The following is a 21,934-nucleotide window of genomic DNA, read 5'->3' on the forward strand; positions in this document are numbered from 1 at the left end:
GGGGATTAAATACGTGGGGTTACGGGGGTAGAGTGGGATATGTGTTGGTGTAGGGGTTACGGGGATCGGGTGGGATATGTGTCGGTGCAGGCTCGATGGGCCGAAATGGCCTCTATCTGCACTGTGGGGTTTCTGTGTTTCTGTGTGATCATGCATGTGCTGGCTCTATAAAAGAGCTTTGCAATTAGTTCCACTCCCCTGCTCTTTCCCCCTAGCCCTGCAGTTTTTTTTTTCATTTTCAAGTATATATCCAATTCCCTTTTGAAAGTTACTATTAAATCTGCTTCCACCACCCTTTCAGGCAGTGCATTCCAGATCATCATAACTCACTGAGTAAAAAAGATTTTCCTCATCTCCACCTGGGCATTTTTGTCAATGAGCTTAAATCGGTGACCTCTGGTTACTGACCCTCCTGCCACTGGAAACAGTTTCTTTTTATTTACTCTATCAAAACCCCATAAAATGTTCTCTTAAATCTCCAACTTAAACTTCTTTTCTCCAAGGAGAACAATCCAGTTTCCCTAGTTTCTTCACATAACTGTAATCCCTCATCCCTGATACCATTCTAGTAAATCTCTTCTACAACCTCTCCAAGGTCTTGACATCCTTTCTCAGGTGTGTTGTCCAGAAATAGACATAATGCTCTAGCTGAGGTCTAACCAGTGACTTATAAAGGTTTATCATAACTTCCTTGCTTTTGTACTCTATGCCTCTTATTTATAAAGCCAAGTATCCCGTATGCTTTTTTAACAGCTTTATCAAAGATTTGTGTACGTGAACCCCCAGGTCTCTCCCAGCTCCTGCAACCCTTTTTAAAATTGTACCATTTAGTTTATACTGCCTCTCCTAATTTTTCCTTCCAATAGGCATCACTGCACACTTTTCTGCATTAGATTTCATCTGTCCTGTGTATGCCCATTTCACCAGCCTGTCTGTATGCTACTGAAGTTTGTTACTGTTTACTAGTCTCCTCACTAGTCTAGTCTCCTCACTGTTTACTACATTTCCAAGCTTTACTACCTTTATTTACTATTTATTTACAAAGCTTGCATCATGTCGCCACTCAGTCTCTCCTTCAGTGAAAATAAGTTTAGTCACTTGAGTCTTTCTTCATAATTTATTCTCCTTAAACTTTCAGCTATCCTGGTCACTCATCTCTGAATCCTACCTAATGTATCTTTATCATTTCTGAGGCAATGTGACTAAAACGGAACATAATACTCCAAACCTAAGAGATGTTGCAAGTGTGTAATCAAACCAAGCAGGAAATTTCAAATCGGCAAACTTGAGTTATGAAATAACAACAGAAAATGCTGGAAAAACTCAGCAGGTCAGGCAACATCCGTGGACAGAAATTTGAGTTGACGTTTCGGGTCGAACCCTTCTACAAAACTGGAAAGAAAAGAAAATAGATCGAAGGCAGGGCTGCGATCGGACAAAAGAATTAAAAGAAACAAAAGAAGTAAAAGAGACAATAAAAGGTAGTCGAAGCTAGACGAGATGGTAATAGGCTGAGATTAGGTGTGAAGTGTACTGGCAGGGCAAGAGATAGCTGCCAGGTGTGAGAGAGAAACAAAAGGAAAGGTGGGGGGGGGGAGAAAGGAGTGGAAAAATTACAGGAAAAAATGTAATGGGGGCCGAGGTTATGATCTGAAATTGTTGAACTCGATATTGAGTCCAGAAGGCTGCAGAGTGCCTAATCGGAAGATGAGGTGCTGTTCCTCGAGTTTACGTTGAGCTTCCATGGAACAATACAAGAGGCCAAGGACGGTGAGGTCCGAGTGGGAATGGAGCGGTGAATTAAAATGACAGGCGACCGGAAGCTCGGGGTCACCCTTACGGACTGAACGGAGGTGTTCCGCAAAGCGGTCACCCAATCTGCGTTTGGTCTCCCCAATGTAGAGGAGACCGCATTGTGAGCAGCGAATACAGTATACTAAATTGCGAGAAGTACAAGTAAATCGCTGTTTCACCTGGAAGGGGTGTTTGGGGCCCTGGACAGTGGGAAGGGGGGAGGTGTAGGGGCAGGCGTTACATCTCCACTTGCATGAGAAGGTGCCAGGCGAAGGGGAAGGGCTGTTAGGGGTGATAGAGGAGTGGACTAGGGTGTCTCGGAGGGAGCGGTCCCTACGGAATGCTGAAAGGGGAGGGGAGGGGAAGATACGTTTGGTGGTGGGATCACTTTGGAGGTAGTGAAAGCTGGACTTGGCAACTCAGATGGAGTGGTGGTGGTTGGGGGGGGGAGGGGTGGGGGTGGGGACTTTGCTGATGGATAAATTTTTAAGGATTAATTGATATCCCTCAAAATTATTATGTAAGGTATATAGAATATGTATATACCCAAGTCCACCAGGGACAAAGTAAATAAAAATGTTCCAAAAGTGGATCAGCAGTGAAATTAAAGATTAAAAAAGATTTACAAAGCTTGTATGAAGAAAGGAGACGGTGATTACAAGAAGCAGGTGAAAAAGAGATGAGTGATGACAAGAGAGAACTTGAAATGCAAAACATAATGCTAAAACATTCTTCCAATATAATAGATTGTGAAAATAGTAAATAACTATTTAATCAGGATGTACCACAGCACTTCACGAGCAATGAATTACTTACTGAAGTGCAGACATGGTTGTAATGTAGGCAGACAAAACAGCCAATTTGCACACAGCTAGGATCCACAAAGAGCAATGAGATAAGCAACCAATTAATCTGGTTTGAGCTAAGCGATATAGATGTTGGCCAGGCAACCAGAAGCGCTCCCTTGCTCTTTAAACAATGCCATTGGACCTGAACAAGCAGACGAGGCTTAGCGTCTCATCAATTAGACTGCACCTCTGTTAATGGAGTATTCAGTCTTGCACTGAAATGTCAGCCTAGAGGATGTACGCAAGCCTCACAAGAGTGAGACTTGAACCGACCACCTTCTGCCAAGCTGACAGTTGAGACAAGCATACGAGAGACTCTTTCGCAAAAATCAATGGATATAGGGATAAAACATAGATGTGCGTTGGATTTGGCTAAAGGGATAGAAGCAGAAGGACATCCATTTTTGTCTGATCATGCCTCTATAGAGAGCCTTGGGATGTTTTCCTATGTTAAAGGTTTATATAAATGCAAGTTGTTATTGTTGTAATAGTCATGAGTGGAGTTAGGTTGAAATGAGGAAGGTATTCATTGGGGTGCCCCAGGGGTCTGTGCTCGGAATTGTGCTGTTCCTGGTACATAAGAATTAGCTGGATTTGCAGTCAAAGTCTGCAATTAACACTAAGCTTGCCAAGAGAGCGTGACTTGATTTATACCTGCTCTGATCAGTACGGTTGCCAACTGTTCATAATTTTTTTTTCCATTTGTTCATGGGATGGGGGCGTCGCTGGCAAGGCCAGTATTTAGTGCCCATTTCTAATTGCCCTTGAGAAGGTGGTAGTGAGCCGCCTTCTTGAACCGCTGCAGTCCGTGTAGTGAAGGTACTCCCACAGTTGGGGAGGCAGTTCCAGGATTTTGACCCAGCGACGATGAAGGAACGACGATATACGTCCAAGTCAGGATGGTGTGTGACTTGGAGAGGAACTTGGAGGTGGTGGTGTTCCCATGCGCCTGCTGCCCTTGTCCTTCTAGGTGGTAGAGGTTGTGGGTTTGGAGGTTCTGTCGAAGAAGCCTTGGCGAGTTGTTGCAGGGTATCTTGTAGATGGTACACACTACAGCCACGGTAGGCCGGTGGTGGAGGGATTGAATGTTTAAGGTGGTGGATGGGCTGCCAATCAAGCAGGCTGCTTTGTCCTGGATGGTGTCGAGCTTCTTGAGTGTTGTTGGAGCTGCACTCATCCAGGCAAGTGGAGAGTATTCCATCACACTCCTGACTTGTGACTTGTAGATGGTGGAAAGGCTTTGGGGAGTCAGGAGGTGAGACACTCACCACAGAATACCCAGCCGCTGACCTGCTCTTGTTGCCCCAATATTTATGTGGCTGGTTCAGTTTTTGGCCAATGGTGACTCCTAAGATATTGATGGTGGGGGATTCGGTGATGGTAATGCAATTGAATGTCGAGGGGCAGTGGTTAGACGCTCACTTGTTGGTGATAGTCATTGCCTGGCACTTGTGTGGCGCAAATGTTACCTGCCACTTATCAGCCCAAACCTGAATGTCGTCCAGGTCTTGCTGCATGCGGGCATGGACTGCTTCATTATCTGAGGAGTTGGGAATGGCACTGAACACTGTGCAGTCATCAGCGAACATCCCACTTCTGACCTTATGATGGAGGGAAGGTCATTTGATGGAGCAGCTGAATATGGTTGGGCTGAGGACACTGTCCTGAAGAACTCCTGTAGCAATGTCCTGAGGCTGTGATGATTGACCTCCAACCACCACAACCATCTTCCTTTGTGTTAGGTATGACTCCAGCCAGTGGAGAGATACCCACCCCGCCCCCGTTTCCCATTGACTTGAGTTTTACTAGCGCTCCTTGATGCCACACTCAGTCAAATGCTCCCTTGATGTCAAGGGCAGTCACTCTCACCTCACCTCTGGAATTCAGCTTTTTTGTCCATGTTTGGACCAAGGCTGTAATGAGGTCTGGAGCTGAGTTGTCCTGGCGGAACCCAAACTGGGCATCAGTGGGCAGGTTATTGGTGAGTAAGTGCTGCTTGATAGCACTGTCGACGACACCTTCCATCACTTTGCTGATGATTGAGAATAGACTGATTGGGTGGTAATTGGCTGGATTGGATTTGTCCTGCTTTTTGTGGACAGGACGTACCTGGGCAGTTTTCCACATTGCCGGTTAGAAGCCAGTGTTGGCTAGAGGCACGGCTAGTTCTGGAGCACAAGTCTTCAGCACGACAGCCGGGATGTTGTCGGGGCCCATAGCCTTTGCAGTATCCAGTGCGCTCAGCCATTTCTTGATATCACGTGGAGTGAATCAATTTGGCTGAAGACTGGTTTCTGTGGTGGTGGGGACCTCAGGAGGAGGCCAACATGGATCATCCACTCGGCACTCCTGGCTGAAGATGGTTGCAAACACTTCACCTTTGTCTTTTGCACTCACATGCTGGGCTCCACCATCATTGAGGATGGGGATATTCATGGAGGTGCCTCCACCCGTTAGTTGTTTAATGGTCCTCTACCATTCATGACTGGATGTGGCAGGACTGCAGAGTTTTGATCTGATCCGTTGATTGTGGGATTGCTTAGCCCTGTCTATAACATGCTGCTTCCGCTTTTTAGCATGCATGTCGTCCTGTTCCCCAGGTTGGCACCGTATTTTTAGGTACGCCTGGTGCTGCTCCTGGCATGCTCTTCTACTCTCCTCCTTGAACTGTGGTTGGTCCCCTGGCTTGATGGTAATGGTAGAGTGAAGGATATGCCAGGCCATGAGGTTACAGATTGTGGTGGAATACAATTCTGCTGCTGCTGATGGTCCACAGCGCCTCATGGATGCCCAGTTTTGAGCTGCTAGATCTGTTCTGAATCTATCCCATTTAGCACAGTGGTAGTGCCACACAACACGACAGAGGGTGTCCTCAGTGTGAAGACATGGTTTGTCTCCACAGTGACTGTGCGGTTGTCACTGCTACCAATACAGTCGTGGAAAAATGCATCTGCGACAGGTAGATTGGTGAGGACGAGGAATTTCCAGGAATTCAAGGTTATTCTATTGGACACTGCTGCGAGCAACCCAGAAGAAAAATCATAGATCAATTTTTTTTCATTTTCATTGAACACTTTTTTATTGGTTAGAAAAATATAAGAACATAAGAAGTAGGAGCAGGAGTAGGCCATACGGCCCCTCGGGCCTGCTCCACCATTCAATAGGATCATGGCTGATCCGAACCTAGACTCACGTCCACTTCCCTGCACGCTTCCCATAACCCTTAATTCCCTTATCAGCTAGGAAACTGTCTATCTCCGTTTTAAATTTATTTATTGTCGCAGCTTCCACAGCTCTCTGAGGTAGCAAATTCCATAGATTTACTACCCTCTGAGTGAAGAAGTTTCTCCTCATCTCAGTTTTGAAACGGCAGCCCCTTATTCTAAGATTATGCCCCCTAGTTCTAGTCTCACCCATCAGTGGAAACATCCTCCCCGCATCCACCCGATCAAGCCCCCTCACAATCTTATATGTTTCGATAAGATCGCCTCTCATTCTTCTGAATTCCAATGAGTAGAGGCCCAACCTACTCAACCTTTCCTCATAAGTCAACCCCCTCATCTCCGGAATCAACCGAGTGAACCTTCTCTGAACTGCCTCGAGAGCAAGTATATCTTTTCTTAAATATGGAAACCAAAACTGTACGCAGCATTCCAGGTGTGGCCTCACCAGTACCCTGTATAACTGAAGCAAGCCTTCCCTGCTTTTATACTCCATCCCCCTTGCAATAAAAGCCAAGATTCCATTGGCCTTCCTGTAGTGTATGTACCTTTAAGAAAGAACAACTTTTACAGCTCCTGTATACTGTAGTACCGGCAGTGACCACACCTATATATAAGCCTTGAGCATGCCTCTGTACTGTCAGTCTTTAGACTACCCTCCTCCAGTAAGTATTGATTGTTAAGTTACAGTCTCCATGTAGTTATTGGAAAACATCATACTTTAAGAATCACGGATTCAACAGTGGCGACGAGGTCGATTCGAACCTGCCTGCAACTCTGCATTTCCCTTCAAGGATTCGCTCCGGGAGGGCGGTGGAAGATAGTCAAGGCCAGAAGCACAGGCGTCGACCACGAGCAACCGCCTAGTCATCCAGCAGAGAGTGAACATCGCAGGGGAGGCTGTTGAGAGCCGGGCTTGGTTCCCCAGCCACGACGATCCAGCAACAGACTGGCAACAGGTACAGCGCAGACCCTTCCTGGACAGTGGCGGCTGGAGCTGACCGACGGCATAGAAAAAGCCGAGCAGCGTCGACGGGGTAAGAGAGAGGATGAAGCGCACAGGGTGCGGCCGGGGGTTGAAAACCGAGCGGCGTCGAGGAAAAACAAACAGAGAGAGAGCGAGAGAGAGAGAGGGTAAAGCAGCAGCCGGGTTCAGGACTGAGTGTCGGCAATGGGAAAGGCGCACAGGAGAACGCGCAGAGCACAGCCAGGGCTCAAGGGCTGAACCGCGCCCACGGGGCGAAGAAGGGAGCACGCAGGAGATGCCATTGAGCCGCGGAGAAGAAGGGAAAGTGCGGGAGACGCCATTTTGTGCCAGCGGAGAAGAAGGGAGAGCATGGGAGACGCCATTTTAGACAGTTAAATCACACTCAGGGATGCCAAAGAGTGGCAGTATCACTGCGTTCGACAATGAAGTCGAAGATTGGGCGACATATGTGGAACGCATTGAGGGGTACTGCAGGGCGAATGAAGTGCCAGATGCTAAGAAAGCACTGGTTTTGTTAAATTCCATGGGTGCAAAAACTTATGGCTTACTGCAAAACCGAATAACCCCAGAGAAGCCAGTGGATAAGAATTTCGAAAACATAGTGGAAATCCTACAGGACCACTTAAACCCCACACCACTGCTGATAGCAGAAAGATTTAAGTTCCACAAAAGGAACCAGCATAAAGACGAAAGTAATGCTGAGTACTTAACGGAACTGCGCAAGCTATTGAAACACTGCCAGTTTGGAGTGGGACTAGCAGACACATTAAGGGACAAGTTTGTGTGTGGGCTTCAAAGTAAAGGAACCCAGAAACGGCTTCTATCAGAAAAGGATCTTACGCTGGACAAGGCTTTCAGCATGGCAGTATCACACGAAGCAGCCGCACGGGGCGCTGCAGAGATACAACGGAGACCGTAAGAATATGGCACCAATGAAATGTCATATGGAGCAGGGAATTGTTATCGCTGCGGCAGAACAACACACGACCAGAAGGATTGTTGGTTCAAGGACCAAGTGTGCAGACAGTGTGGAAAAGCAGGACACATAGCAAGAGTCTGCAGGTCAGGGAAGAAAACCAGCAGCAAGAAATCTCCACAGGAGAAGTACAAAAAGGTACATAAGGTGATGGACAGTAGTTCAGATGAACAGAAAAGTGATACAGACTCTGGAAGCAAGGAGCTGGGTTGTCTGAAACTACATAAGGTAATCAAAATGGAGGATCACCAGACTATCTGGGTCACACTCAAGATAGACGGAGTCCAAGTGAAAATGGAATTGGACACAGGATCAGCCCTAACAGTCATAAACCAAAGGGACGACAAGCGGCTATTTTCACATATACCCTTGAAAGCTACAGAGATTGTCTTGAAGACGTACACGGGGCAAAAAAGTCTACCCCAAAGGAAAAATAAGGGTGAAAGTGATATACAAAGGCCAGGAAATACCTAAAATGGACCTATATGTATTGCCAGATGAAGGACCACCACTACTAGGACGTGAATGGATCCGGAAGATACAATTAGATTGGCATTCCATACAGGCACTGAAGGTTGAGGCCAAAAAGGATGACGACGTCACACCTGGACGACTGTCAAAAATGCTAACTGACGCACAAGAAGTGTTCCAGGAGGGACTCGGAACGCTAAAAGGCATAACAGCAATGATTAAAATAGAGGAAAATGCAAGTCCAACGTTTTATGCGATCCGACCAGCCGTCGAAGCAGAGCTGGAAGGGTTGGAACGTTCAGGAGTACTGTCCAAAGTAGACTGGAGCGAGTGGGCTACACCCATCGTTCCTGTAATGAACATAAGAACATAAGAAATAGGAGCAGGTGTAGGCCAATTGGCCCCTCAAGCCTGCTCCACCATTCAATAAGATCATGGCTGATCTGATCCTAACCTCAAATCTTCTATCACTCTCCATCCCACCCGAACCCATGTGATCTCCCGGGAGAGGCGAAGAACCAGATAAAAAACCCAATGGCCAATTTGGGAGAAAAAATCTGGGAAATTCCTCTCCGACCCATCTAGGCGATCGAAACTCTTCCAGGAGATCACTCTGTCCCTATATTTTCTACAGTACTTACCTTCTGTAAAGGCGATCTCCACCCCAGCCAGGAACAGGAATAAAACCATCTCCTGAAATCTAACACAGAATTAGAACACAAGAAGTAGCAGCAGAACCAGGCTACACAGCCCCTGGGCCCGCTCCACTACCAACAGGGCCATGACCATTCCGAACCTAGACTCATGTCCAATTTCCTGCCTGCTCCCCGTAACCCTTAATTCCCTTTACTTCTAGGAAGCTATCTATTTCTGTTTTAAATTTATTTAATGATGTAGCTTCCACAGCTTTCTGGGGCAGCAAATTCCACAAACCTACCACCCTCTGAGTGAAGAAGTTTCTCCTCATCTCAGTTTTGAAAGAGCAGCCCCTTATTTTAAGATTATGCCCCCTAATTCTAGTTTCACCCTTCATTGGGAACATCCTCACCGCATCCACCCGATCAAGCCCCTTCACAATCTTATATGTTTCAATAAGATGGCCTCTCATTCTTCTGAACTCCAATGAGTAGAGTCCCAATCTACTCAACCTCTCCTCATATGACCACCCCCTCATCCCCGGGATTAACCGAGTGAACCTTCTTTGTACTGACCCGAGAGCAAGTATGTCTTTTTTAAGTATGGACACCAAAACTGTATGCAGTATTCCAGGTGCGGTCTCACCAATACCTTGTATAACTGCAGCAATACCTCCCTGTTTTTATATTCTATCCCCCTAGCAATAAAAGCAAACATTCCATTGGCCTTCTTGATCACTTGCTTCACCTGCATACTAACTTTTTGAGTTTCGTGCACCAGGACCCCCAGATCCCTTTGTACTACAGTACTTTCCAGTTTCTTGCCATTAAGATAATAACTTGCTCTATGATTTTTCCTGCTAAAGTGCATAACCTCACACTTTCCAGTATTGTATTCCATCTGCCAAATCTCTGCCCACTTACTTAGCCTGTCTATGTCACTTTGCAGGTTTTTTATGTCCTCCTCACTCACTACTTTCCCTCCCATCTTTGTATCATCTGCAAACTTTGATATGTTACACTCGGTCCCCTCCTCCAAATCGTTAATATAGATTGTAAAGAGTTGGGGACCCAGCACTGACCCCTGCGGAACACCACTAGTTACTGATTGCCAGTCTGAGAACGAACCATTTATCCCAACTCTCTGCTTTCTGTTAGAGAGCCAATTCTCCACCCACGCCAGAATATTACCCCCAATCCCGTGATTTTTTATAATGAAGAGGTCGTTGAGTAATACGCCTGGGGAACCAAAGAAGGTCCACATCTGTGGGGATTTTAAGGTGACAGTGAACCCAATCCTTCACACGGTACAATATCCGCTTCCACGGATTGAGGATATTTTCGCTTCGCTATCTGGAAGTAAACGCTTCACCAAAATTGATCTGGCCCAGGCGTACTTGCACATGGAGGTAGAAGAAGCCTCGAAACAATACCTCACGATCAACACTCACAAAGGTCTCTACCAATGTAACCGGCTGGTGTTCGGGGTAGCATCGGCTCCGGCTATTTGGCAAAGGGTGATGGATCAAGTCCTGCAAGGGATTCCAGGGACCCAGTGTTATTTGGACGACATCCTGGTCACGGACGAAAATGACAGTGATCACCTTGCCAACCTGGAGAAGGTGCTCACTAGATTAAAGGAATATGGGCTACGAGCTAATCGCCACAAGTGCGAGTTTTTCCAGAAGCAGATCTCGTATTGTGGCCACGTTATTGATGAAGGAGGGTTACATAAGTCCCCTGAAAAGATTGAGGCAGTAGTCAAGGCTCCAGCACCGGAAAATGTGTCACAACTGAGGTCGTTCCTCGGGCTGGTGAGCTACTACCATAAGTTCTTACCAAATTTGTCTACAGTATTACACCCACTGAACACCCTACTGCAAACGGGGGTACCATGGAAGTAGAATGACGAATGTAAACGAGCTTTCCAGAAGTGCAAAGAATTGATCACATCAAAAGAGGTGTTGGCCCATTTCAACCCAGCACTACCAATTCGGTTGGCATGTGATGCATCACCCTATGGTATTGGAGCAGTGCTGTCGCACAAATTCCCAGACGGGTTGGAGAGGCCAGTAGCCTTTGCGTCTCGGTCACTAACCTCAGCCGAGCGCAACTACGCCCAGATCGACAGGGAGGCCCTCAGCCTAGTATGGGGAGTAAAAAAATTCAACCACTTTCTGCATGGGCAGAAGTTCACCTTGCTGACTGACCACCAACCACTTGTCTCCATCTTTAATCCAAAGAAGGGCGTTCCGGTGATGACTGCACAACGGTTACAAAGATGGACCCTTTTTCTAGGGGCGAACCAATATGAAATAGAATATAAAGGCACGAAACAGCATGGAAACGCTGATGGGTTATCACGCCTGCCACTGCCTACTGTGGAGGAAGCACCAGCAGTGGACCCTATCGAGATATTTTATTCGTCAATAATTGAACGATTGCCAGTAACTAACGCGGATATCGAGAAGGAGACCCGCAATGATCCGACACTGTCTTGGGTATATGATTTGACGGTGAGGGGATGGCCAACACATGGTGACTCACTGTTGCCAGCATTCTCATCCAGAAGAGAACAGCTGTCAGTATGCCAGGGGACAGTGATGTATGGATCCCGAGTGGTAATTCCACCCAAGTTAAGGGAGAGAGTGCTCAATGAGCTTCACGAAGGTCATCTGGGAGGGGTGAAAATGAAAAGCCTTGCTAGGGCTTATGTGTGGTGGCCGGGGATCGATCAACAAATCGAGGACCTAACCAAGAGCTGCTCAGGATGCCAGAAGGTCCAAAATGCACCACCATATGCCCCTCTACATCCATGGGAATGGCCCTCCTCTCCATGGCAACGGGTGCATATTGATTTTGCTGGTCCATTCATGGACTCAATGTTCTTAATAGCAGTGGATGCTCACTCGAAATGGCCTGAGGTGATCAAAATGTCCTCCACCACCATGGAGAAAACGATTGCAGTCCTACGGACCATATTTGCCAGGAACAGCTTGCCAGAGCAGATTTGCTCTGATAATGGACCACAGTTTGTGTCCGAAGAGTTTTGGAAATTTATGAGAAGGAATGGGGTAAGGCATTACACATCCGCCCCGTATCATCCAGCCACAAATGGATTGGCTGAGAGGTTCGTACAAACCTTTAAAAGGCGATAAAGGCCATGTGCGATGATGAAATTCCACTACAGCATAAGGTGGACAATTTCCTGTTAGCCTACAGAAATGCGACACATGCAGTTACCAACCAGACCCCGGCCATGATGTTCTTTAACCGATGGTTGAGATCTCGTCTGGATTTGCTCAGACCAAATGTGCGAAGAAATGTTGAGGATAAACAATTCCAGCACATCAATGAGAAGCCGACAAGCAGCTTCAATGTAGGACAACCAGTCTTGGCCCATGACTACCGAACAGAGAAATGGCAACCTGGAACAATATGCACACGGCAGGGGCCATTAATGTACACAGCGGATGTCGGGGAGAACATTGTGAGATGCCACGTCGACCAGATCTTAGCGTCACAGGAACGAGTCAACCCCATGTCTCGCGTCCCTGGGGATGAACCCGACATACCGGTAGCATCTACCTCAGTAACAGTAGCATCGGAAACTGATGAAATAACCGACGAAAAGGGGCCAGAATCGCCTCCGCACCAAGAACAAGAACCTCAGGAAAGGCGCTATCCAGAAAGGATCAGAAGGCTGCCCCAAAGACTGAATCTATAAATGGACTTTTTCCGTTTAATGTGCATGTTAAAGTGTTAATTGTTATTTGAATATTATGGGTACTGCTAATCTGAAAGGGGAGGAATTGTAGTGTATGTACCTTTAAGAGAGAACTACTTTTACAGCTCCTGTATACTGTAGTACCGGCAGTGACCACACCTGTATATAAGCCTTGAGCATGCCTCTGTACTGTCAGTCTTTAGACTGCCCTCCTGCAGTAAACACCTGTTGATTGTTAAGTTACAGCCTCCGTGTAGTTATTGGAAAATATCATACTTTAAGAATCACGGATTCAACACTTCCTGATCACCTGCTGTACCTGCATGCTAACCTTCTGTGTTTCATGCACCAGGACCCCCAGATCCCTTTGTACTGTAGCACTTTGCAGTTTCTTTCCATTTAGATAATAACTTGCTCTTTGATTTTTTCTGCCAAAGTGCATAACCTCACACTTTCCAACATTATATTCCATCTGCCAAATTTCTGCCCACTCACTTTGCCTGTCCATGTCCTTTTGCAGGTTATTTATGTCCTCCTCACTCACTGCTTTCCCTTCCATCTTTGTATCATTGGCAAACTTGGATACGTTGCACTTGGTCCCTTCCTCCAAATCGTTAATATAGATTATAAAGAGTTGGGGTCCCAGCACTGACCCCTGCGGAACACCACTAGTTACTGATGCCAACCCGAGAATGAACCATTTATCCCAACTCTCTGTTTTCTGTTAGATAGCCAATCTTCCACCCATGCCAGTATATTACCCCCAATATTGGAGAAAGGCGGGGAACAAAAGGCTTTTTGACTGGGTGGGGCGGTTGGAGGCAGGAATCCTATGATGAAGCCTCCAGGAATACAACCAACCAATGTTGGCAACCCTAATGGCAGTGTGGGGTGCTGGGGGCGGCAACCGGGAATGGTTTTTATGAAGAATGGGGTGACTGGGAAGGGGGTGAGCAGCTTGGGAATGGGGTCAAATGCGTCAGGAGAAGTAGTGGTGGCTGGAGAGGCAGTGGCAGCAACTCGATGGGTGGAGTAGCAGCAACGATTAGAGGAGAGGTCGAGTGGTGGCTGGCAGCAGCCAATGTTCTTTAAATGTGCGTCCGGGAGGAACACTCCTGCTCCTGCCGATTCCTCATTCAGGTAAGTATATTTTAAAATCTTGTCGGTTACGGCAGGCCACATGTAGACTTGGCTTTCCTGAGTGCAATCCCGCAGATGGACCTATCACCTATTTCTGTCGTGGACACTGAATCCCGATTGTTTTGGCCTTCAACAATATTGAAGGTGATGCACTCCCTGCTTGTAATGAGTGTGTGCTTCCTGCCCGCCATATTGGAGGCTTAGGAGACTGGTTAGAGCCTGAAAAATGGACGCTAAATGGACACATTTCTAGACCATATACTCATATTAGCCCAGTTTTAAGTCCCCAGCAGTCATGATGAAGCTGTGATTGGATGGCACCTGACGAACTGCACACAGTTCTGACCACCATAAATAGATGGACCATCCAGGCTCTGGAGGTGGTGAAGAGAAGATCAAGGAGGCTTATCCCCAGTGTCAGATGGATGAGCTGTGAGAAATGTCTAGGTGTGATGGGCTATTCAGCCTTAAAAAGAGACATTTCAGAGGGAACTTTAACAATTTATTTGTGATACTTAATGGGATATTGATGTAAATCCTGGATAAATTTCGATACCAGGTAACCGAACAGGAGATTACAGGCTCAGAGTTGTGAATAGCAAGTTTAGAACAGATGTTAATAACTATTTATTTGCACAAAAGGTGATCCAAAAGCTGGAATAGGCTGCCAAGAATGGTGGTTATGACCAGGACAGTGATTAATTTGTGAAACCGCTAGACTGTAATGGGAATTTTTTAGAGTGTGCATTATAGAAGATATTAACTGGGCCAAAGGGCCTTCATCTAAACTGATCCTGTGATCATCTGTTCTGGACGTTGTAGAACATTTTCCTTGCTTATGGATTGTTTGATCTGTTGGAAAAACATTTTTTCTTTTGTGTTCTGAATGTAAGTCAGGATAAGCTTTGAAACTCTATCTATTGGCCCAGAACTTGGTGTCGGGGGCTTGCCGCGCATGCAAGCCCCCGATGTGCACTTACCCGGCGCGCCGACATCTGAAACCTGGCCCGCAGTGGATTTCCTTTCAGTGGCCAGGTTCTGATCTTGGCGCGCTGTGCTAACCTGACCCAGCAGCGTAGTTAGTGCGATGTGCCGGCTGGGATCAGGTGAGCACTGTTCAGCCAATCAGGGGAGGGGAAACTTCATTCATAAGTTTGATAGTAAAGACTGTCAAACTCATGAAAAGTACGGCACCCCAAAACACTACTTAAACTTTAAATAAAATTTTAAAAAGCATCCCAATAATTAAATTAACTATGAATAACTTTAAAAAACTATTTTAAACAATTAATCAAATTTTTGAAAAAAATAAATTTTTTAAAAATAGGGTCTAAAACTAAACTTACCTTACTGTAGATTCTTTAAAAATAATAAACCTGTGGGAAAAAAAAAAAAATTCTAAATTGTACTAAAAGACCACTTACCTGTAAAACTAAGTACTTACGTGTGGTTTTTCAATGCGTAAAAACCGGAGCCCTTTACACATGCGCAAATCTGTAAAAATACAGGAAATCCAAGTCGCGCGCGCTGCCCAATACCGCGCATGCGTTCAGCCTCTTAACCCCTTGGGTCAGAGGACAGGAAATGCCGGTTTTCAGCGAATGCGCTGTGCATGCTGAAAACCGGCAATTCCTCCTGGCACACGCGTGAGTACCCCGTCCTTACTCACGCGTTGTGACAGGAATTACTGGGCCATTAATTGGTTTTGACACCACTTGACTGGAGCTGCATCAACTGCCAGCAATAACAATGCAGCAGGCCAATAAATTTCTGACTAGTTACAAATAAATGTTGATTGATGTCAGAAAGGAACAAAGACACAGCGAGGACTGTTATCTGAACATTTAAGGGAATGGTAGCATAGTGGTAATGTCACTAGGCTAGTAATCCAGAGGCCTGGACTAATGAGACTGATACCTGGGATGGCAGGAATGACGGATGAGGAGATTGGGTCAATTGGGCTTATACTCGCTGGAGTTTAGAAGAATGAGAGGGGACCTCATTGAAACTTATAAAATTCTGACAGGACTAGACAGACTAGATGCAGGAAGGATGTTCCCAATGGCGGGGGAGTCCAGAACCAGGAGTCACAGTCTAAAGATAAGGGGTAAGCCATTTAGGACAGAGATGAGGAGGAATTTCTTCACCCAGAGAGTGGTGAACCTGTGGAATTCTCTACCACAAAAGGCAGTTGAGGCCAATTCATTAAATATATTCAAGAAGGAGTTGGATATATTTCTTAAGGCTAAAGGGATTAAGGGATTTGGGGAGAAAGCAGGGACAGGGTACTGAATTTGGATGATCAGCCATGATCTCATTAAATGGCAGAACAGACTCGAGGGGCTGAATGGCCTACTCCTGCTCCTATCTTCTATGTTTCTATGATCCCACCGCCACAGTTGGGGAATTTAAATTCAGTTAATTAAATATATCTGAAATAAAAAGCTAGTATCAGTAATGGTGACCATGAAACTATCGAATTGTCGTAAAAACCCATCTGGTTCACTAATGTCCTTCAGGGAAGGAAATCTGCTGTTCTTACCCGGTCTGGCCTATATGTGACTCCAGACCCACAGCAATGTGGTTGACCCTTAACTGCCCTCTGAAATGACCTAGCAAGCCTCTCAGTTGTAACAAACCACTATGAAACACAATAATAAGAATGAAACAGGACGGACCACCCAGCGTCGACCTTGGCACTGGCTACGGACATGGCAATGGCACACCCAGCCCAATTGACCCAAGTCCTACTCACCAACATCTTGTGCCAAAATTGGGAGAGCTGTCCCACAGACTAGTCAAGCAACAGCCTTACTCATACTCACAGAATCATACCTTTCAGCCAATGTCCCAAATGCCTCCATCACCAGCAGGACAGACCCACCGGGGTGGCGACACAGTGGTATACAGTCGGGAAGGAGTGGCCCTGGGAGTCCTCAACATTGACTATGGACCCCATGAAGTCTCATGGCTTCAGGTCAAGCATGGGCAAGGAAACCTCCTGCTGATTACCACCTACCACCCTCCTGCAACTGATGAATCAGTACTCCTCCATGTTGAACATCACTTGAAAGAAGCATTGAGAGTAGCAAGGGCACAGAATGTACACCAAGAGTGGCACCACTACTGACCCAGCTGGCCGAGTCCTGAAAGACATAGCTGCCAGTCTGGGTCTGCGATAGGTGGTGAGAGAACCAACACGAGGGAAAAACCTACTTGACCTCGTCCTCACCAATCTACCTGTTGCAGATGCATCTGTCCATGACAGTATTGCTGGCAGTGATCACCGCAATCTTTGTGGAGATGAAGTTCCGTCTTCACACTGAGGTCACCCTCCATCGTGTTGTGTGGAATTACCAGAGTGCTAAATGGGATAGATTCAGAGCAGATCTAGCAGCTCACAAAGGCCTTCGATACTGTCAACCGTGAGATGTTATGGAGTGTCCTCCTCAAATTTGGCTACACTCAAAAGTTTGTCACCATCCTCCGACTGCTTCACGACGACATGCAAGCCGTGATCCTGACCAACTACAGACCCAATTCATGTACGGACCGGGGTCAAGCAAGGTTGTGTCAACGTTCTTCTCGATCTTCCTTGCTGCAATGCTCCATTTCATCCTCAGTAAGCTCCCCGCTGGAGTGGAGCTTATCTACAGAACAAATGGGAAACTGTTCAACCTCCGTCACCACCAGCCCAGATCCAAGGTCGTCCCATCCTCTGTCATCGAATTACAGTATGCAGACGACGCTTGCGTCTGCACTCGCTCGGAGGTCGAACTTCAAACCATCATCAACACCTTCGCCAAAGTGTACGAGAGCACGTGCCTTACACTAAACATCCATAAGACAAAGGTCCTCTACCAACCTGCCCCCGCCACACAGTACTGCCCCCGATTATCAAAATCCACGACGAGGCCTTGGACAACGTGGACCACTTTCCATACCTCGGGAGCCTACTGTCAACAAGGGCAGACGTCGATGATGAAGTTCAACACTGCCTTCAGTGTGCCAGTGCAGCCTTCGGTCACCTGAGGAAGAGAGTGTTTAAAGACCAGGACCTCAAACCCAGCAACAAGCTCATGGTCTACAGAGCAGTAGTGATTCCCGCCCTGCTGTATGCTTCAGAGACATGGACCATGTACAGCAGGCACCTCAAAGCACTGGAGAGGTGCCACCAATGCTGCCTCCGCAAGATCCTGCAAATCCATTGGTGGGATAGGCGCATCAATGTCAGTGTTCTTGCTCAGGCCAGCATTGCCCATGCTCGATCAGCTCCAATGGATGGGCCACATTGTCCGCATGCCTGATACGAGACTCCCAAAACAAGCGCTCTACTCGGAGTCCGACACGGCAAGAGAGCCCCAGGTGGGCAGAGGAAATGCTTCAAGGACACCCTCAAAGCCTCCTTGAAAAAATGCAACATCCCGTCTGACACCTGGGGAATCCCTGGCCCAAGACAGCTCAAAATGGAGGAGAAGCATCCGGGAAGGCGCCGAACACCTCGAGTCTCTTTGCCGGGAGCAAGCGGAAGCCAAGTGCAAACAGCGGAAGGAGTGCACGTCAACCCAAGCACCCCATCCACCCGCCCCTTCAACCACCGTCTGCCCCACCTATGACAGAGACTGTAGGTCCTGCATTGAACTCATCAGTCACCTGGGAACTCATTTTTAGTGTGGAAGCAAGTCATCCTCGTTTCTGAGGAACTGCCTAAGAAGAGCAGCTCAAAATTGGCCATCCATGAGAACATAAGAAATAAGAGCATGAGTAGGCCACACGGCCCCTCGAGCCTGCTCCGCCATTCAATAAGATCATGGCTGATCATTGATCTCAACTGCACTTTCCCACCCGATCTCCATATCCCTTGATTCCCCTAGAGTCCAAAAATCTATCTATCTCAGCCTTGAATATACTCAAAGACTCAGCATTCACAGCCCTCTGGGGCAAAGAATTCCAAAGATTCACAACCCTCTGAGTGAAGAAATTCCTCCTCATCTCAGTCTTAAATGGCCTACCCATTATCCTGAGATTATGCCCCCGAGTTCTAGACACTCCTGCCAGGGGAAACAACCTCTCAGCATCTACCCTGTCAACCAGCAGCATACAATTCTGCTGCTGTGGGCCATCAGCAGCAGCAGAATTGTATTCCACCACAATCTGTAACCTCATGGCCCGGCATATCCCTCACTCTACCATTACCATCAAGCTAGGGGACCAACCCTGGTTTAATAAGGAGTGTAGAAGAGCGTGCCAGGACCCACCAGGGGTGGCGGCACAGTGGTATACAGGAGCAGCACCAGGCGTACCTAAAAATGAGGTGCCAACCTGGGAAATTTGCAACAAAGGACTACATGCATGCTAAAAAGCAGAAGCAGCATGCTATAGACAGGGCTAAGCAATCCCACAATTAACAGATCAGATCAAAGTTCTGCAGTCCTGTCACATCCAGTCATGAATGGTGGTGGACCATTAAACAACTAACGGGTGGAGGCACCTCCATGAATATCCCCATCCTCAATGATGGTGGAGCCCAGCAGGTGAGTGCAAAAGACAAGGCTGAAGCATTTGCAACCATCTTCAGCCAGAAGTGCCAAGTGGATGATCCATATCCGCTTACTCCTGAGGTTCCCACCATCACAGAAGCCAGTCTTCAGCCAATTCGATTCACCCCATGTGATATCAAGAAACAGCTGAGCGCACTGGATACAGCAAAGACTATGGGCCCCGACAGCTTCCCAGCTATTGTGCTGAAGACGTGCACCAGAACTAGCCGCGCCTCTAGCCAAGCTGTTCCAGTACAGCTACAACACTAGCATCTATCTGACAATGTGGAAAACTGCTCAGGTATGTCCTGTCCACGCAAAGCTGGACAAATCCAATCCAGCCAATTGCCTCCCCATCAGTCTACTCTTAACACCTTCCATCACTTTGCTGATGATTATCAACAGTGCTAGCAAGCGGCACTTACTCACCAATAACCTGCTCACTGATGCCCAGCTTGGGTTCCGTCAAGACCACTCGGCTCCCGACCTCAATACATCCTTGGTCCAAATATGGACAAAGGAGCTGAATTCCAGAGGTGAGGTGAGAGGGACTGCCCTAGACATTAAGGCAGCATTTGACAGAGTGTGGCATCAAGGGGCCCTAGTAAAACTGAAGTCAATGGGAATCAGGGGGAAAACTCTCCACTGGCTGGAGTCATACCTAGCACAAAGGAAGATCGTTGTGGTGGTGGTTGAAGGTCAATCATCACAGCCCCAGGACATCGCAGCAGGACTTCCTCAGGGCAGTGTCCACCCATCTTCAGCTACTTCATCAATGACCTTCCCTCCAACATAAGGTCAGAAATGGGGATGTTCGCTGATGACTGTACAGTGTTCAGTGCCATTCACAACTCCTCAGATAATGAAGCAGTCCATGCCCCCATGCAACACAATCTGGACAATGTTCAGGCTTGGGCTGATAAGTGGCAGGTAACATTCACACCACAGAAGTGCCAGGCAATGACTCTCCAACAAGCGAGTGCCTAACCACCACCCCTTGACATTCAATGGTATTACCATCACTGAATCCCCCACCATCAACATCCTGGGAGTCACCATTGGCCAGAAACTTAACTGGACCAGCCACATAACTACCATGGCAACAAGAGCAGGTCAGAGGCTAGGTATTCTGCAGCGAGTGTCTCACCTCCTGACTCCCCAAAGCCTTTCCACTATCTACAAGGCACAAGTAAGGAGTGTGATGGAATACTCTCCACTTGTCTGGATGAGTGCAGCTCCAACAACACTCAAAAAGCTCGCCCCATCCAGGACAAAGCAGCCTGCTTGATTGCCACCCCATCCACCACCTTAAACATTTACTTACTCCACCACCGGCGTACCATGGTTGCAGTGTGTACCATCTACAAGATGCACTGCAGCAATTCGCCAAGGTTTCTTCGGCAGCACCTCCCAAACCCGTGACCTCTTCCACCTAGAAGGACAAGGGCAGCAGGCGCATGGGAACACCACCACCTCCAAGTTCCCCTCCAAGTCACACACCATCCTGACTTAGGAGTATATCGCCGATCCTTCATCGTCGCTGGGTCAATATCCTGGAACTCTCTACCTAACAGCACTGTGGGAGTACCTTCACCACATGGACTGCAGTGGTTCAAGAAGGTGGCTCACCACCACCTTCTCAAGGGCAATTAGGAATGGGCAATAAATGCTGGCGTTGCCAGCGATGCCCAAATCCCATAAAAAAAATTTCAGCAATGTAGTGGTCTTAACAGATGTATTGCAAACTTGGAAAATCCAAATTAAAATTAAAGAATTGGATTGAAAACCAACAGGGGAATAAATCAGGAGAAAATCACGCTACATTAGATTTTCTAAATGGCAATGATCCCACTTGTCTCTTATGGCATTTTTTGTATCATGAGATTTTCCAGCATTAATCCTGATGCGACCTATTAATCATGACTTTTAAGTGTTTATTTAAAAAAAATGCCCTCCACTTTCTTGATTTTCCATTTCGCAGATGAAGAGGCTAACATTTTTTTTCATGTTCATATGTTCATATTTTTATTATTATTTTTCACTTAATCTCTTTATTTAAACCTTTCAGGTAGTGTATAATGGTGATCCATATGCAGAACACAACTCCACCTCATACATTACTTACGAGCAAGGTGTTGAACTAGGATGCTGGGGTTTGTGCATTAATGCCATTTTTTCAGCAGTCTATTCATGTAAGTCCTAGAGATCTAATCCTTCACTGTTTTCTGCATGCTAAGTGCCTCTTTGCTTTAATATTGAGAACAGACTAGTGTGAGTCTTTCCTGCTAAATGCAAACTCTTATTTAAATATGATATACAAGTTAATAGCAATAACAGATAATCAAAGCATTGTTGTGATTTAAAAAATGTGATCAGCAATTTTATAAACATTTCTGTTTTCTGTCCTTTTGACTTGAGATGTTTGCACTCTCCTTTACATTAATTTTGATCAATAATTGGTGATTTGCATTTTCAGTCGCTTGACTGGATTCCAACCCAATACCCTTCAGTATTATTAATTTTCTGCCACTTATATTAATATAAAATGAAAGCGAATCTAATTTAAATTTCTTTTATGTTTAAGTGCTATTAAT

At 46.6% G+C, this 21,934-nt stretch overlaps 1 protein-coding gene across 1 annotated transcript in view; it reads left to right on the plus strand.

Moving 5' to 3' along the window:
• Nucleotides 1–21,934, plus strand: part of slc45a2 (solute carrier family 45 member 2) — a 111,981-nt gene that overhangs the window by 51,725 nt on the left and 38,322 nt on the right. The window contains exon 5 of the mRNA XM_086004685.1: nucleotides 21,409–21,532. Within this exon, the coding sequence (XP_085860811.1) occupies nucleotides 21,409–21,532 (124 nt within the window). The remainder of the gene's footprint in view (nucleotides 1–21,408; nucleotides 21,533–21,934) is intronic.

The sequence above is a fragment of the Somniosus microcephalus genome, chromosome 2, assembly GCF_052327205.1.
Source record: "Somniosus microcephalus isolate GS21.2 chromosome 2, FLI_Smic_1.0, whole genome shotgun sequence".
Taxonomy (NCBI): domain Eukaryota; kingdom Metazoa; phylum Chordata; class Chondrichthyes; order Squaliformes; family Somniosidae; genus Somniosus; species Somniosus microcephalus.